The following is a 17,293-nucleotide window of genomic DNA, read 5'->3' on the forward strand; positions in this document are numbered from 1 at the left end:
ACTGGATTGTCTGGTCCGGACTTGAATATTTACAGACCGTTGTAATACATACACATGGAATACTACTAAGCACTGCCTTAACTCCCTCCCATTTGTATTATCGGCAGAGCACCAGGCAGGGTAACAACAAGTACCAAATTTAAAGGCATTTTGGTATGATGCGGTCAGAGAACAAGGTATGAGCCGTCAGGTGAACGTTTGATTGATCTTCAGTTGATCACCGAGGAATGATAAAAAAGATACAAATATGCTTCATTCTTTATTCACAATACAGTCTCATGTATCAAAATAGTTGTCCTTTGACTAGACAATAACAAACATGTAATATCTAAGCATGCCTCTTGCGTAGTCACAAATAAATAACACGTGTATATGGTTGATATGGAAGTAGGAGAACAGGCAATGTCTACCTTAGTAAACAGTCGGTGTTATCATCTGTGGAATGGTAAGGTACTTGAGTAATTTACGTTGAAAATAGAACTCCGACATCACCAAGCATGTTATAAACACGCTGGTGTTCTAAAAAGATGAGGGGGCGGTCGGGTAGCCTAGTGGTTAAAGCGTTCGCTCGTCACGCCAAAGACCCGGGTTCGATTCCCGACATGGGTACAATGTGTGAAGCCTATTTCTGGTGTCCTCCGCCGTGATATTGCTGGAATAGTGTTAAAAGCGGCGTAAAACCATAGTCACTCACTCACTCTAAAAAGATGATCATGCGCCGTGTTACTGAAAACACATTACATATGTAAGAAAACAAATAATGTGACCCTTTTTTGAACGCTAGTTTCTAAATAACACAGTCCGTAATTCTTATTAATTATAAAAATAATTGAACACCTGAGTATGTAGGAAAGAACAGTTGCGCTCCTACACATTAAAAAATATATTCTGATCTCAACCCCAAATCCCGTCCCTTGAAAATCACATGGTTGCTCACTAAACAGATTTCACTATGATAACATACTCTCCGTAGCATATGATATGAGGGTTACTGTTACTATCTTATCATGAAGGCAACTTTGGTTGTGAACCCCTTACAATATTCGTAAGGTAAATGATAGGCGGTGGGATCATGGAAGAAATAATAGAACTTTCGGAAAATATTCAACACGACACTATTAATAACTGACCTGACATTTATACATTACGACCTATGGCATATAAGCAAACGCTGTTGTGTTGACAAGGAAAGATTACTGTCATACATACTGACACAATCATTACTTAATACAGGGTACAATCAGACCAGAATGAATTACATATGATTCTCATGACAATCAAAGTACAGTCAAACCTGGTTGTGTCGAACTCGTGGGGCCTGGAGAAAAGTTCGGGAATTCGACACATCCAGTTCGACACAACGAGGTTCGACTATATTTACAAAACAAAAGGGCAGCCTTAAATAGGTTCTGCGTAAATCCCTGGTAAGCTGCTGTACAAATCCACAGAGAAGATTTTATGTTAAATGTACGACAAAAGATTTCCCATATTGCTTGCACCCTTTCCTGCGTTCACTATTATTCAAGATTTGTTTATTTACTCTTCGTGTTTATATGCACTGCGAGCAAACTGTTTCAGTTAGTCGCGGCAATGTCAATAAGGAATAAGGGAAATAGTGTTCTTTTCAAACATACCAGGAAGTTTGATTCTGTGATCCAGTAAACAGCAGTGCGACTTTCACACTTTTGATTAAATGGAGAACACTTTATTGTATAGCTATGTCACGGTTCAATCCACAGCGACAGGAAAAACTATTCCGTTATGAAATATGATAAGTGTTATATAAGGACTCACAATCGCGAACAAAAAAAGAAAAGAAAAAAGGATCGACCTTGTTTGGTAACGTGCCATTGGAAATCTGACACGAATCCAGGCTCAGACTGATTAGTTGATCTGCGCTAAACGTGGATGGATAAGATTGGAGCGAGGGACTGGCCATTTCATAGTTAGGGGGTTGGGCTTATATTTACGTTGACTGAATACGTTTTCGGTTTCTGCTGCAAGATATAACATGTGTTTTTTTAATATGTGTAACCAGTAGAACAATTTTAAAAAAATGAATTTACATTTCTTTCACGACATTAACAACATGCGAACAGAATATATTTTAGTAGCCACCTCTGACGAAGTGGTCCGTCCACAAGTTTGGACATAACCGAATTGCCAAGTACGATCGCATATACATGAACTGAGTTTAACATACGTGTGTTAATGTGTCGATGTCAGTATAATTATCTATGTCAACATACCGATATCAGTATGTCTAAAGCAATATATCGATAACAGCATATCGATGTCAGCGTATCTGCCAACAATTCGATTTCAATATACCGATATCTGTAGGTCGATATCAAGATATCGATAAGAGCATATCGATGATAATACATCGATGTTAGTACATCTATGTTACCATATCGATATCAGCGTAACTATCTATGTCAACAAATCGATGTCAGGATATCGAAGGACGGTTTTGATTAGACATTTGACAAGACGATACAGGTGCATAATTCATTCAACAAATCGTAGCTTTTGAAGACACTATCATCAAACAGTGTACACTGGCAGACTCGACCAACATACACACATATACTCAAAGGAAAAAGAAACGCACATAATGGTTGTGGTGTCGTTATTACATGCATCAGTGACTTTGGCGAAAAATATAAACTAAATCTAACTAAGGCATCAGTTTCGAGATCTTGGAAAGATTCGAGTTACAGATATATTTACCGAAACACGGTTGAATGACATGGGGTGACTTCGAACCGAATACACATTTCGACATGTGGTTATACTGTTGATTGGCTGAGATATTTACACTGAAAACATAGCTATACGACTCGGGGGAAAGTTGGGACGACTTCGATTTTCGAGATATGCAGATATTTTCGAACTCCTGCATGACTTAAAGGCCCGAGTATTTGAAAATTGTATTTATATGCAGATGCACACCCCGAAATCCCTGGAATAAATGGAATGAAAATTGAGCATGGATAGGACTTAGAAGTATGAATATTTTCAAAAGAGCAGTCCAAGTGCTGCACCATTTCGACGGCTTGAAGTCAAGATTGCGACTGCCATATTTGGAAGAGGTCCACTATTTATGACATAGATTTGATGAAATCAACGAAGCTACAGGTGAACGTAGGCATATGGTAGTCTACGATGGTTGGAGTCCATTGTCCTGTACAGTGTTGCTATAGAACATTCTACTATCACAGATGTGTCTCACTCAATCACAACAGAAATATAATACTGAGATCTAGTAAATGATTACTTCGAATAATGTTGGTTACGCGAACTTGCTACTTTCTGTACATGAACGTCTATAAATACTTCCCTGTTAATTTATGAATATTTCCTTTAAACGTAAGGAAGAGAATTTATGGATGTCAAATTTTTATTATGAGGAACACAACGTTTCGGAGTATCTACTTACTCCTTCATCATCAAACCCTGTGTTCCTCATTATAAAGAGAAGTTGACATCCATAAATCCTTCCTTATGTGTATCACTTCTAAATGCCTTTCAAAGACTTCCTTTAACCGACCCACATTATCGACCTTGATTTTATGGAAACTATATCAATAAAATGGACATTCTAACATGTCCTGTCTACCCTCGTTTATCCGGACCCCGATAATCCAGTCACTTAAATGGGAATAATTTGAGTTTGATACATATTGAAACCAGTCTGAATAACAGTGTTGAACAACCTTCACAAATTATCTTAACTGTATGCACGTATACTTTCTAGCGTGCGTACACCTTGAGGTTAAAATACACAATTATTTTAATTATTGAAAATTGAGGACATTTAAGAGAATATACACCTATGTTTGATGGTAGCTACAACATGAAACAAACAAGAAATGGTTATGCGATGGTGATGTATTGATGCGGCTATCATAGCTGTCTTTTGAACCTTACTTTTGCAGTGTTTTAGCGACTGTTTTAGCCTAGCGACGTTGTAATTGTTTTTACCAAATCCAATTTTCAAATGAATACTTTCTTTTGTCCAACAGTACCCTTAAAACATCGTGTTTCGAATTGCATAGGCGGAATTGTATCACCTCTCTGTAATATATGTACATATCTTCTCTCGGTAGTAGTACAGTGTCTACACCTACTAGAATTTCATATACTACTCAAAACAAATGAGCCGAGGACTACCCGATTCTTCCACACTACCATATATAGTTACAGTAAACTACGGTTATAACGAACACAAAGGGACCACTAATTTTAATTCGTTATAACCGTAGTTCGTTATAAGCACATGTACGGAATAAATGCAGCAATTTGACAGGACCCAAAAAAAATTACTCGTTATATCCGTCAGTTCGTTATAAGCGTGTTCGTTATAACCGTAGTTTACTGTAATCTGTCACGGCATGACATAGAAGCTATAATAATAGGAACGAATCGAGTGGTCCTTAACCTTTTTAGAATAATATATATACTTAACAGTGTAGCAACCATCACTCAGCGTGGGCACAGGGACACGATATACTACACAACGTTTGCTAGGGATACGCTAGGAATACTGAGAGGAGTGCAGCGAATGAGTGGACCAACCAGACATTATATCAATGATGGGAACTCGTCGTGTTTATATTTACCCATAAATAATTTCATATTTCATCGGGTGTCATACTCTAAATAATGGTGTTGAACTTGACAAAGCCTTTACCAATCAAACATATAATAAAAAGTATTCATAACCGAACAAGACAACGACAGTGTCATACTTTCCTTTTCAGCTTTCAGCAACAGCAAAAAATGAGTTGTATATTTGACAAAGACACTCACTCACTGAACATTCTCTCTAAAATCATGAACTTGAATTATAAGCAAACACAACAAAAGCATCTCCTAATGCCGTGGATTTCACACATACAGTGTACATTCATTTACACGAGGAATTTAAATTATACAGATGATATTTATCTGACGGTTGCATGTGCGTATAAATCGTATGTTGATCGATTAATTACATAAATTATTAATGATATACATGTATGTCAATACTTATTCACATGATAAACGATCTTTATCACCACAAAACACGGATCACAGTAAAACAGAAGCACATAATTTCGTTATGTCAACAATGTGATCAATGCTTCATTAATCATCATATTCAAAATTAGTAGAAGTATATGCGTCATCTTTCTACCAGTTACCATAATATTTTTTTGTGCTCCACAATCTGATTCCTATTTTCAGGTGTAGATAGTAATGGATGTCTTTATTAGAACCGTAACGTTATTTCGTGTGCTTTTGTTAATCATTAAGTGCTAGAATTAAATTAGATTGACATATATGATGAATTTTGAAAATACAGACAAACAAAGCTATGTTAGAACGACTTGTATTGTGCTTGTTGGGGCTGCCAGTTTGCCACAGCCGAATCCCCCTTTAAATGAACAGTGAAACCTCGTTATTCCGGACCCTGAGCTTTCCGGACGTATGCTGTTAGGAAAGTGAAAACTCTACAATGCCTAAGTTTTTTATTATTTGGTTTACAAAATATTTGGCCTAAAATTCAATGTAGGTGGTCGAAATCATTTTTGTTTTAATTCAACTTATAGATTAATATTGCCAATAATGAACGAAAAACAAAACGTTTTAACATGGCAAGATACCAAAAGTGTTGTTGCTGCTAGAATAACCATGTTTATGTGTATTATTCACCTTTTTTACGAACAGCGGTGATAAAATCTCGTGTTTATTCCATCTTTTTGTAAAACGGAGTCGACCAAAACCATTTTATCTTCCAATTCTTTTTTTTGTCGATCAGTCTCGTAAACCAACTAAAAAACTATATAAGGCCCAAAGGACATTATTGTACCGTCCGGAATAACAAGGTGTCACTATATATGTACTTGACTGTATAGACTTAAGAGGTGTGCGCCCATGGTCCTAAACTTGACCTTGTCTCTGTGTCTCTATCATACATGCATAATGTAGTAATCACTACATTTAGCTAGCACTGACAAATAGACCGATTTTCAAACACTTGATTCAAACTTTCCAGGATTGCAAAGTTGTCAAAATCTGTGTCTGGGGTTTAGCTAGGGGTTGTTAAGCTCATCTCCTACCGTTAAAACTATATACATACTGAGATGTATACAGCTATTAATAACACAACTATGCTATTATCTATCTACGTCACGTGACAACGACCCGTAATTACCTCCCTTTTTCAGACTGGTTCCCATTCTGACTGAAATCCTCCGAAGAAACACAAGCTTCAGGATGCCCCAAAATGTCCCAAAATGCTGACGTTATATTTTTTTCGCTTGAATAATTTCACTTTCCAACACAATTACAATATTGTATTATATATCACCAGGCGTTTGACTTGAGACACAGTGTCCCTATTTCCGCTGTGGCAATAAGACATTATGTACATCACGTTCCCTACGACACTCTATTTACAGAATCGATAAAGCACAAACTTCGTTCGTCACAAGTTGAAACCTATTGGTATTACCCGCAAGCACATTTTTCTTGAAATAATGGTAAGACGATACTTTAGGCACCACATTTGCTAACGGGAGAACAAACAAGCCTCTAGCACTAGCATATCCTAGATCAGACATCATTTTGAAAGACTTTCCAAAGCTAAAGCTGTTGGCCGATACATGTACCTGACGGATGTAGCGAACAGAAACTGAGCTTAGTAACTTGCCATTTAACACCATGGTTCTCTCCAGTCCGTCAGGAATCCACCACAGCACAGTTTGTGCTGCTGTACTACTCCACGTTTGATTGGGATCAAAATTGTTTCCATGATACACAACACTGATTCTCATATATCAAGTGTAAAATTAATTATATGACCAATCTCATTAAAATCACATCTTAGTTTAGTTCTCGCTACCGCTGAACAAAGATCTGAGGACAGCCCATTAGGGGTCACGTCAGAACGACCTTTCATCCGACCAATCAGAGCGTCGCTTACCAGATCATGAAAGTGATAGTCGGAATGTGATTTTTAATCATGCAGCCTCGAAAACTTTAAAACGGGGTATTCCGAACGATAGTTACGGGATTAACGACTGAATCTATACAATCTAGACGATATATTAGCCATTCGAGAATGTTCATTTGTTCAGGTTTCAAATTTTTAAGCGAGAATTTGTCAAAACATGTTTCGAAGCGTAGTCGTTAATTTGAAATTAGTGCCGTAAAGCACAGAAGCGGCAGCGAGAATTAAGATCTGATTTCAATGAGATTGAATATATGACATATCTGAATGTTCCTATCAAAAATAGAGTAGTATATTTGCATCAAAGTCTGAGTTGTCTTAAAGTTATTTGCAGTAAAAGCTTATATCACGGCAACTCTAGCCGGATATTGATCTGTACACAGGTTGATCGTTATTGGTGGCAGATACAGGGATGGGGGCAGGGGTTTCGACCTCCAGCTCCCCTTTTCAACATCTTAACTCAATGTCAATAAATAGTATTCTTGTATTAACACCTTCTTGTTATCGAAATAATCCTGTCTATGCCAAGTAGACCCCACCTGTTCACACTAAACGTTATAATTCAGATTGTAAAAAAACCATCCCCTCACGATAAAAATGACTCCCACCCCTACCACCTCAAACAATCCTGGATCCTGCTTAGTATACAACATGCCATTTAAATTTTACATGAATATATCATAGTCAGTTTCAAGTAATTAAATGTCATTGCCAATAAAGCCGGGTATTAACAGATAACGGTATGCCTTACGCTATACACAAGTATCATATAAAATATTTCAATAATTAAATATATTTAAGATATTTAAGACATCACATATATACTGAAAATTCTTCTGTTCAAATCACAGGTTCCTGGCGGAGAGACATGAAATACTACCTTGAAACGGTAAAACTTCGAATAGCGCCCCGGGCCTCTGTTTAACTAGACGTCCTGGTCTGGATCTGTCCTCCTCGTGGAGTCTCCGACATATTGCGTGTAGAACAGGCATCTTAGGTAGTGGCTCTCGTAGGAAGGGATAAAATGTTAATATTGCACAATTCCGAGAGTAAAACCTAGCACTGACGCCATTTGTCTTCAGCCTCTTTTCCCAGCCTCGCTAAACGTTGCATCGAATGTAAATCTACTTTTAGGCCGAAACTTTGAAGTTGTTTAAATGTTGATCTTAATTCGTTAAAAATATCGAGAGAGCATTCGGAGTCCATCATGAATCCCCCGAAGTCCCACTATAATATTCAAAGCTAAAAAGCTAAAAAGCTAGCATTTTATATTTTGGGGTTTCCAAAAACAAGTTCACTGCACTTTGTTTTTGATGAAATTAACCTGTTTGGAAATCAAAATCAGTACCTGCAAAAGGACTAGATAATGTGAAGAGAGAGGCGGGTGAGGCGAGACAACCTGAACGCAGCGATCTTCACACTAGACGGCGTCTTTTTGAGCAATCTGCTCTGACTACTCGAGGCCATCAGGGCTTCCGCGCAATGCGAACACGCCCATTTTGTTAGGATGAAGGCAAGACATGGCCGTTGTGTGTTTGATCATGTACTCTGCACTGGGCCCGGCATCTATTCGAAGTTTTACAGCTAGCGGTGCACCAACTATGGAACCAGCTATGCCGCTCTGCTCCTATGAGAAACTATCTACGCTATAGTTGTTCTCCACAGAGTACCACGGCCCATACCCGCAGGTCTGGAAGTGTTGGTACAGGGTGCTCTTCGAGGCCTGGTAGTCCTCAGACAGCAGCTTGGCCTCTTTGTAGGTTGTTCTCAGCATGTCCTGTCTGTCGAACTTCCGGCACAGACTCCGGAACGAGGCGAAGAAGGATTGCTTTGATAGACGGGATTCTTTGGCAGAGATGGACCTGATTGACAACGAAATCAGTTACATTTTGTAAAGGTTCTTATATTTTTACTACTGCTACCTGCCCTGTGAAGATCCCGGTTATAATTGGTCTTCAGCAACCCATGCTTGTCGTAAGAGGCGACTAACGGGATCGGGTGGTCAGGCTTGCTGACTTGGTTGATGCATGTCATCGATTCCAATTGTGTGGATGGATGCTCATGATATTAATCACTGGATTGGCTGGTCAGACCGGTTACAGAACGCCGTCATATAGCTGGAATATTGCTGAGTGCGGTGTTAAACAACAAACCAACCAAATCACAATTATCAATCACTGGATTGTCTGGTTCAGACTTGATTATTTACAGCCCGCCGTCATATGGCTGGAATGTTGCAGGGAGCCGCGTTAAACAACAAACAAAGAATAAAAGAGAAGATAGTCATACCCTCCAACCATAGCGCCCGTCATTCCATCGATGACTTCCACCCCTGCGTCACCGAATGTCCATGTGACGTAATATTGGCGGGATTTGTTGATGTTGTAGTTGTCATGGAGATCTGCATCCGGGTATGATATCTCTGGCGTATTAACACGATACGGCGGCAGCAAGTCCTGGCGGAGGTCTCCGGTTGTGAGTCGGCCGTAAATAGCGCGTGGAATGTGCTCGCGTTGATCCCCTGAGTAGCTACCTGAGAACACAGATTGGGTGGTAATATTAGACCAGCTGCATTGCTGGGGTGAAACGGTGGACTGCTCTATCAGTGCATGGCAATTTACCCAATACATCGATATGGGTGTAAGGGGCATGTGCGTACAGCGCAAAGGTCATAAATCAGGTGAAATTAAGCAAAGCGGAGAGTAGGTGGATGGGTGACTGTTTTCGGCGGAGCACATGTGGTGTCTCCTAAGGCATGTGACTTTGTTTAAGAAATCCCATTGATCATCCTGATGTGAATGGGTACCCGGAAGGATGAGATGATTATGTCACTTAATCTTCCAACGCCTCTGTGGCAGCTTGGGTTGTATACTCCCCAGGAAGCTCAGAATGAAAATCGAGTGCACACTGATCCATTGCCCGGGGTAAGAATGTAGGCTTTGAGGATGCTTTAGGGGATTGACTTGGCGCACTATGCATATTATTATCATTAGGAAAGCAAGAGCCTTCAGAAGTTGACATATTTCCCCGGATCTGGTGAAATTCGGAAATGGCGTTTGGTTACTTACATATATTCTATGAAACTGAATTATTTTCAACAAACTGACTGGACAAAAGTGTTGAGCTTTCTATACTGCTGTTCAGTAGCTAATAAAATCCCCAATCATCAAAAGCCACGAGTTCACCACTGGACTGATCTGTATACCAACTTTCAAATTAATTATATGGTTAATATAACGGTTTTGGAGCTCTGCTCCCTGAACGGAAAACGGACAAACGCACGGACAGCCGTTTTTTCAAGCCAGGGGGATAGCACTATACAAAGTTATGACTAATGAAATCAAGTAAACTGATGATTTGAGAAAATCTTAAGTAGGTATCTTTATCATATAATGTATGGTGTCACGATGTGATAAACTAATCCAAGAAATTCCATTTCACGATCCGACACATACGCAAATGACGTCACACAGGAACTACTTTAATCCGATCCATATCGTTCGTAACCACTCGCCCCTTTCCGTAACCTGCAAGAAGACTCGTCCCCCTATCGATGCAAGTTATGTGTGAAAATACGACAAACCAATCAGAATGACTTAAAGTACATCGGTCAAAGAATCCCTCAGGAATAAGTTTTTATTTTACATATGTCTTACATCTAAACAATACATCCTAGATACAGCTAAATGTGTTCAATCATACTGTATAAATACCGTAAGTCCCGATGTGTTTTAAACTGCATCTAAAATAGATATGACATTGGGCAAATATACGTGAATCATTACGCTACGAGTTGACAATTCTTTTAACGTTGCCCGTTTGCTCTTAGACGGAACCCAGTCGCAAAAATGGCCACGCGAGAGGCACGAGTTGGTCACGAATGGGATCTGGCACTATATAGTAAATGAGGCGGTTCACTCAATCATTGTATTCATAAACACATCCAATGATTATTTTAAGAATGATATTATAAATAACAAGCTGTTATTATCTCCGGTAAATGCTCACGTTTTTTCTTAATATTTGACAATTACGACTTGTAATCTCTATAACTATTATTTATCATCCCAAAATACTGACTAGACTTTGAGTACTCAGTCAAGTAAAAAGCGACAAAAAACATTTCCATTGTCACACAATTACACACCTGTAATGGAATAATTACTGATTTTCGACTGAAAATATCGGACGTTTTAGTTTATATTTACTAGAATATTTCAAAGAAATGTACATTGTGGGAAGGTGAAGACAGTCAATATATGATCACAATATTCACAAAGTGGCACAACTATGGCAGAGGTAAATTACCACCCAAATACAAAGGTGATACATGTTTTAACGCCACTCAATTTGAATCCGCATGTCTGATTCAGAAACCTTTGCATTTAAATGAAATCAACTGCTTTGAAGTCTGTGTAACACTGGGCCCAGGGACCTGAACCTTAGTACTACAGTAGAACAACTAATTCTACACGTCTTTCAAGTACACCTCAATACCGACTTGGACCACTTCAATATTAATCATAAAACAACCCGAAGCATGTCTCCCATGCAAAGAAGAGACGCATGTGACACGTGGTCGGACAGCAACAACTACATACCGATATCGTTGAATGTTAACATGAATAATAAATAAACAACGGTATTTCAAACCAAATTTCCAAATTTTAGTTCAGTGACTAAAATGATATCCGATGCATTCCCCATTGTGACTTGTAACACATGTACCCGGATTATGTTCAGGTGAAAATTTGACTTGCCTTTGCATGTGTTTGTGATCGGTGCCACTGGTAAATCAAAATTTGCACACCTTTTTGAGAGCCACTGGTATCATTGCTATCATTTCATGGTGATTCATAAACACATGCTTGTGATATAGATGGAATTGAAAAGTGGAGATTTCTTATGATTGTGGTAAGGGTTTTGTGGCCTTTATTGTTAAACAGATTGTGTCCTTCCTCATTGCATGTGGCTTAATGACCTCTAGTACTTGTACACTTATACGCACCTATAATGACCGATGACAGGTAAAGAGGGTCCATAAAATGACTTAGAAGCGCCCCCTGGAGGCCGAGAGCATTCCACCGGCATATCTTGTCTGAGCATGTCATGATGCGCAGTCGCTCACTTCCGCTCTCACCAGCAGGAATGTAGGAATCGGTGGGAATGGCACCCTCGCCTGAAGATTACAGCAAATACATATTAGAAATTTCCCCCACCTTTTCCTTTATCAAAAATGTCTGTCTTGAAATGATCTGTTGCTTGAAAGTGCTGAAGTGAGTCATGTGGATGGTCCTCAAATTAAACCCTTTTCAAGTCAATGGGCCTCTTTCAAAGGCTAAAAGTAAGACAAAGATTGATTTCAAGGAGATTTATTTGGACAATTGGACGACCAGACTACACATCCAAATACACTATTAAATATTCACACAGTAATGTTTCGGACTTATCTTTTCGTGATGTCTTCAAACATTTTTTGGAGATTATCAAGGCAGGTTCAAATTTAAGTCATTTTTCAGGTTTGTGACCTTTAGCAATATCCAGCAATATCACGTGGGGAACACCATATAAGGATGTCAAAAACCTATTTTGGAAATCGAACCCGGGTTCGACGTTTTAATAGAAAACCAATCGACTGATTCCGAAAAAGTCGAGAGACAGGGACTGCGTGAGAACATGTTGTTTATGTCGGCAATATTCCTGCAACATCCCCGCGGCCCGAAATGAATGTTTGTTTGTTTGTTTGTTGTTTAACGCCACACTCAGCAATATTCCAGCTATATGACGGCGGTCTGTAAATAATCGAGTCTGGACCTGACAATCCAGTGATTGACATCATGAGCATCGATCCAGGCAATTGGGATCGATGACAAGCATCAACCAAGTCAGGAGCCTGACCAACCGATCCCGTTAGTCGCCTCTCACAACAAGCTATTCGCCTTTTATGACAAGCATGGGTTGCTGAAGACCTATTCTACCCCGGATCTTCACGGGTCCCCAAAATGAATGTATCAGACAAAGTATTTTGAAACGAGCAACGATCCATGAACTACCAAAAGGTGCTAAGGACCTATTATGGCCCGGATGAGCAAACAGTGGTACGTACCGTCTTCAATGATTGTCCGGAGTTGCCCCTGTTTTCTGATAGCCTTCATCCTAGTGGGGCCATTACTGGACAAAAAGCAAAGGGGCGGGGGTCAAGGCAGGGACCATGTGATTGTAGTGGTGTTGTTAATTTCATTAGATTAATTGTCACAAATGTGAAATACTCGCCATCCAAAACAAATATGGTACTGTGCTCAACACACTGTGTACATAGGCTTGAGTGGAACAGATGTCTGTTCTGTACTGTACTGGCCTTCAGCTAAAGAGCATGTTTACTATCAATACCTGCTTCTCAAGTAGGCTGTCAATGAGCTAAGATGTGTTGATAAGATAAAAGTTGTGCTTCGTGGACGCTTTACCGAGGTCGTCTGATAACAGATAGCAAGTAGTGACGACTGGCGGTGTGCAAATTCCACAAAACCTAACAATCTTGGAAACACCTTAGTTTTTACCAATGCTGGACCAATCAAGGGTCCCTAGTGTTACTCTATTGCTAAGTGTCAGATCATTCCAGTACAAAGCGATCCACTGACTTACGAAGTTGCAGCGCTTAAACGATCGTAACTAACATTCTTCAACATTGACATACGAAGTCGCAGCGCTTAAACGATCGTTACTCCCATTCTTCAACATTGACTTACGAAGTTGCAGCGCTTAAACGATCGTAACTCCCATTCTTCAACATTGACTTACGAAGTTGCAGCGCTTAAACGATCGTAACTCCCATTCTTCAACATTGACTTACGAAGTTGCAGCGCTTAAACGATCGTAACTCCCATTCTTCAACATTGACTTACGAAGTTGTAGCGCTTAAACGATCGTTACTCCCATTCTTCAACATTGACTTACGAAGTCGCAGCGCTTAAACGATCGTAACTAACATTCTTCAACATTGACTTAGAAAGTCGCGGCGCTTAAACGATCGTAACTCCCATTCTTCAACATTGACCTACGAAGTCGCAGCGCTTAAACGATCGTTACTCCCATTCTTCAACATTGACTTACGAAGTTGCAGCGCTTAAACGATCGTAACTCCCATTCTTCAACATTGACTTACGAAGTTGCAGCGCTTAAACGATCGTAACTCCCATTCTTCAACATTGACTTACGAAGTTGTAGCGCTTAAACGATCGTTACTCCCATTCTTCAACATTGACTTACGAAGTCGCAGCGCTTAAACGATCGTAACTAACATTCTTCAACATTGACTTAGAAAGTCGCGGCGCTTAAACGATCGTAACTCCCATTCTTCAACATTGACCTACGAAGTCGCAGCGCTTAAACGATCGTTACTCCCATTCTTCAACATTCACTTACGAAGTCACGGCGCTTAAACGATCGTAACTCCCATTCTTCAACATTTACATTGAAGTCACAGCGCTAAGATCGCTTCGTAGAACGCCTAAATATTAATGTTTTAAACTTAATAAGCCTGAGACTGAAGTGAATATATTCAGAGACACGACATGTATGCATCTCCAAATTTCACCAAGGACAAAATGTTGAAAGCATCACATTACTGCACAGTGCGAAATATATATCATCCTACATCGTTATAACGCGTCATTACCGTTACCTCATTAGACGTTCTCGGGAGCATGTACCTCATTATACCACGACTCACCCTATAGTGGGGAAAGCGGAAGCATCTCCACACGGCGGCCGACTGATGTAGAGGTGAAGTTTGACGTCATCCCTGATCTTCAGCTTCCCAGTGACGGGGTTCCTCTCGAACAGATGATGTCCTCTCCGGTCCTCGTACCTCTCCAGCTGCTTGTACAAGTACCTGGAGGACGGAAAACACAAGGACACTCAGACACAAAACACACGTTATAGCAGGGAGGACGGGAAAAGAAGGATATACAAACACATGACACACGTTATATCGGGGAAGACGGAAAAACAAGGACATACAGACACAAGACACACGTTATATCAGGTAGGGCGGGGGAGCTTTGGGGATAGGGTGGAACACCACCCAACCACTTTTACAATACAGTAAACTACGGTTATAACGAACTCAAAGGAACCAGTAAATTTAGTTTGTTATAACTGTAGTTTGTTATAAGCGTATATACAGCACATTGCCGGAACCAAACAATAAGTTCGTTAAATCCGGCAGTTCGATACAAGCGTATTCGTTATATACGTATTTTTATTGTCCATAGTATTCCCGAGCACCTTTAAATCGATATATATGTTTACTAAGTGTAAAAAGGCATTCTAACACTATATATAATTAACTCATTTGGTTTTTTGTTTCAAACACATATATAACATGAGTTACGTGACTACCAAACACAAATATCTTCTCAGACGATTGGAAATTCATCCATCAATCGTGACTAACTCGTGTTAATCCGGGACAAGTCGAACAGCGACTAGTGCCCCTCTCGTGGCCATTTTTGCGACTGGGTTCCAAAAGAATGGTCAACTCGTTGCGTAATGATTCACGCGTATTCCTCCATCTGTCGTATATATTCTAGATACTATAAAAACACACCGGAACTTACAGTATTTTACAGTATGATTGAACACATTTAACTGTATCTTGGGTATATTTTCAAAATGCAAAAAATATTCCTGAGGGATTCTTTGACCGAAGTACATGAAGTCAAACGCGCATTCTGATTGGTTTGTCGTATTTTCGCACATAACATTCATCGATAGGGGGGCGAGTCTCCTTGCAGGTTACGGAAAGGGGCGAGTGGTGACGAATGCTTTGAGATGTGCAACAATGAGTGGAGGCGATCTCGTTTACCTGATGAAAGCTCGCTTTGCGATGATCTCTGCGTGTGAGTGGATGATTCTGCTGCCATCGTCTAGCATGTGTTGATGGAGGATACATCTGTTACCTGGAACGCCGGACAGGTGTAAATGCAGGTAAGAAGAGGGAAACATCTTCTACCAATAACCACATCACCATAACGTAGTACAAAATGTTAAATGCATGGTAAACAGGTAAATAGTTGAGTATATAAGTACTACATGCATACGTATACTATACGCGAACTGTAAAAAATGACTTCATGGTTGGGTTATTGGTTTAATGACTATTTTATAGTTATGTATCATTTTGATTCTTGTCAGTGCAATGACATAACACAACTCAAAAGTTATTTTCAACAGGCGAGTAGATTCCGTTGTCTATATAAGTGACGTATTTCATTTGAGATGAGATCAGTCGAGGTGACCTGTCTAAATTCAAACTGATATTTATGTTCTGTCCGATTCTTTGAAGATCTTAATAACTGTGGAAGCTTTTGTTTGTTTGTTGTTTAGCACAGCGCTCAGCAATATTCCAGCTATATGACGGCAGTCTGTAAATAATCGTGTCCGGAACAGACAATCCAGTCATTGACATCATGACACCATGGATACCACAACATGCATCAACCAACCTGACCACCTGATCCTATTGGTCGCCTCTTACGACAAGCATGGGTTGTTGAAGACCCGGATCTTCACGGGTCGAGGGGACTTTTTAAAGGGAAACAACACAAATCTACTGGGGATGTCTCATTGCATGCTATGGCAGCCTATACTGTTCGTCATCTACACTCCTGTCGAAGTACAACACTGACATGCACGGCAACGTTCGGGACCAACACAACGCCAACAACTAAACACACGCCAGATCATTAGGTGAAGGTCAGCACATGAAGGTGAAACAAACTTAACCTTTAACCTTTACCTTTTTTCTGTCTCTGTGAAAGTAAAATGTGTTCAGAGTTTACATTCTAAATCCTGTGTACTTATATTATTCAATACTCAAAACAGCAACATTGTTTCAACTGATTATAATAGCTAATTCAATATATATACGACATCAAACAATGCATCTCGAATAACTTTTGGACTTCTTTGTAAATCGATCACTCCACAAGTTTTGGTTAGATTCAGCGTTTGAGGAAATGTATATTTTAAAGGTAACATGGGATTTGGAAAATAGGATGTTGAAAACGCACCTGTTCCGAGGCCAACAGCCACAAACCTCCCATGATGCATTTCGAGAACAATGGCGGCTGCGATCTTGTCTTTGGTGTAATAGACTAGTTGTGTTTCCTCCGCTAACTCCAACACACCGCGGGTCAGAAGTTTGATCTTGTGGGCGTGGCTCAAGTCAGTCTGATCTTCAAAGGTGTTGTTCTGAAAAAAATATTGTTCCATTATTGTAAAGACCTTAAC

The 17,293-nt window shown here is 39.7% G+C and overlaps 1 protein-coding gene across 3 annotated transcripts in view; it reads right to left on the reverse strand.

Moving 5' to 3' along the window:
- Positions 1-255: 255 nt before the first annotated feature.
- The window catches only part of LOC139462400 (double-stranded RNA-specific editase 1-like), a 49,511-nt gene continuing 32,473 nt past the window's right edge, over positions 256-17,293 (reverse strand). For all 3 annotated transcript variants that reach the window (XM_071244089.1, XM_071244090.1, XM_071244088.1), the window contains 7 exons: positions 17,074-17,254; positions 15,867-15,960; positions 14,730-14,891; positions 13,107-13,171; positions 12,009-12,179; positions 9,290-9,533; positions 256-8,862 (listed from right to left, as the gene is read on the reverse strand). In XM_071244089.1, the coding sequence (XP_071100190.1) occupies positions 8,628-8,862; positions 9,290-9,533; positions 12,009-12,179; positions 13,107-13,171; positions 14,730-14,891; positions 15,867-15,960; positions 17,074-17,254 (1,152 nt within the window). In that variant the 3' untranslated portion in view covers positions 256-8,627. The remainder of the gene's footprint in view (positions 8,863-9,289; positions 9,534-12,008; positions 12,180-13,106; positions 13,172-14,729; positions 14,892-15,866; positions 15,961-17,073; positions 17,255-17,293) is intronic.

The sequence above is a fragment of the Haliotis cracherodii genome, unplaced genomic scaffold (genome assembly GCF_022045235.1).
Source record: "Haliotis cracherodii isolate W230 unplaced genomic scaffold, xgHalCrac1.p SCAF_15, whole genome shotgun sequence".
In the NCBI taxonomy this organism is placed as follows: Eukaryota; Metazoa; Mollusca; class Gastropoda; order Lepetellida; family Haliotidae; genus Haliotis; species Haliotis cracherodii.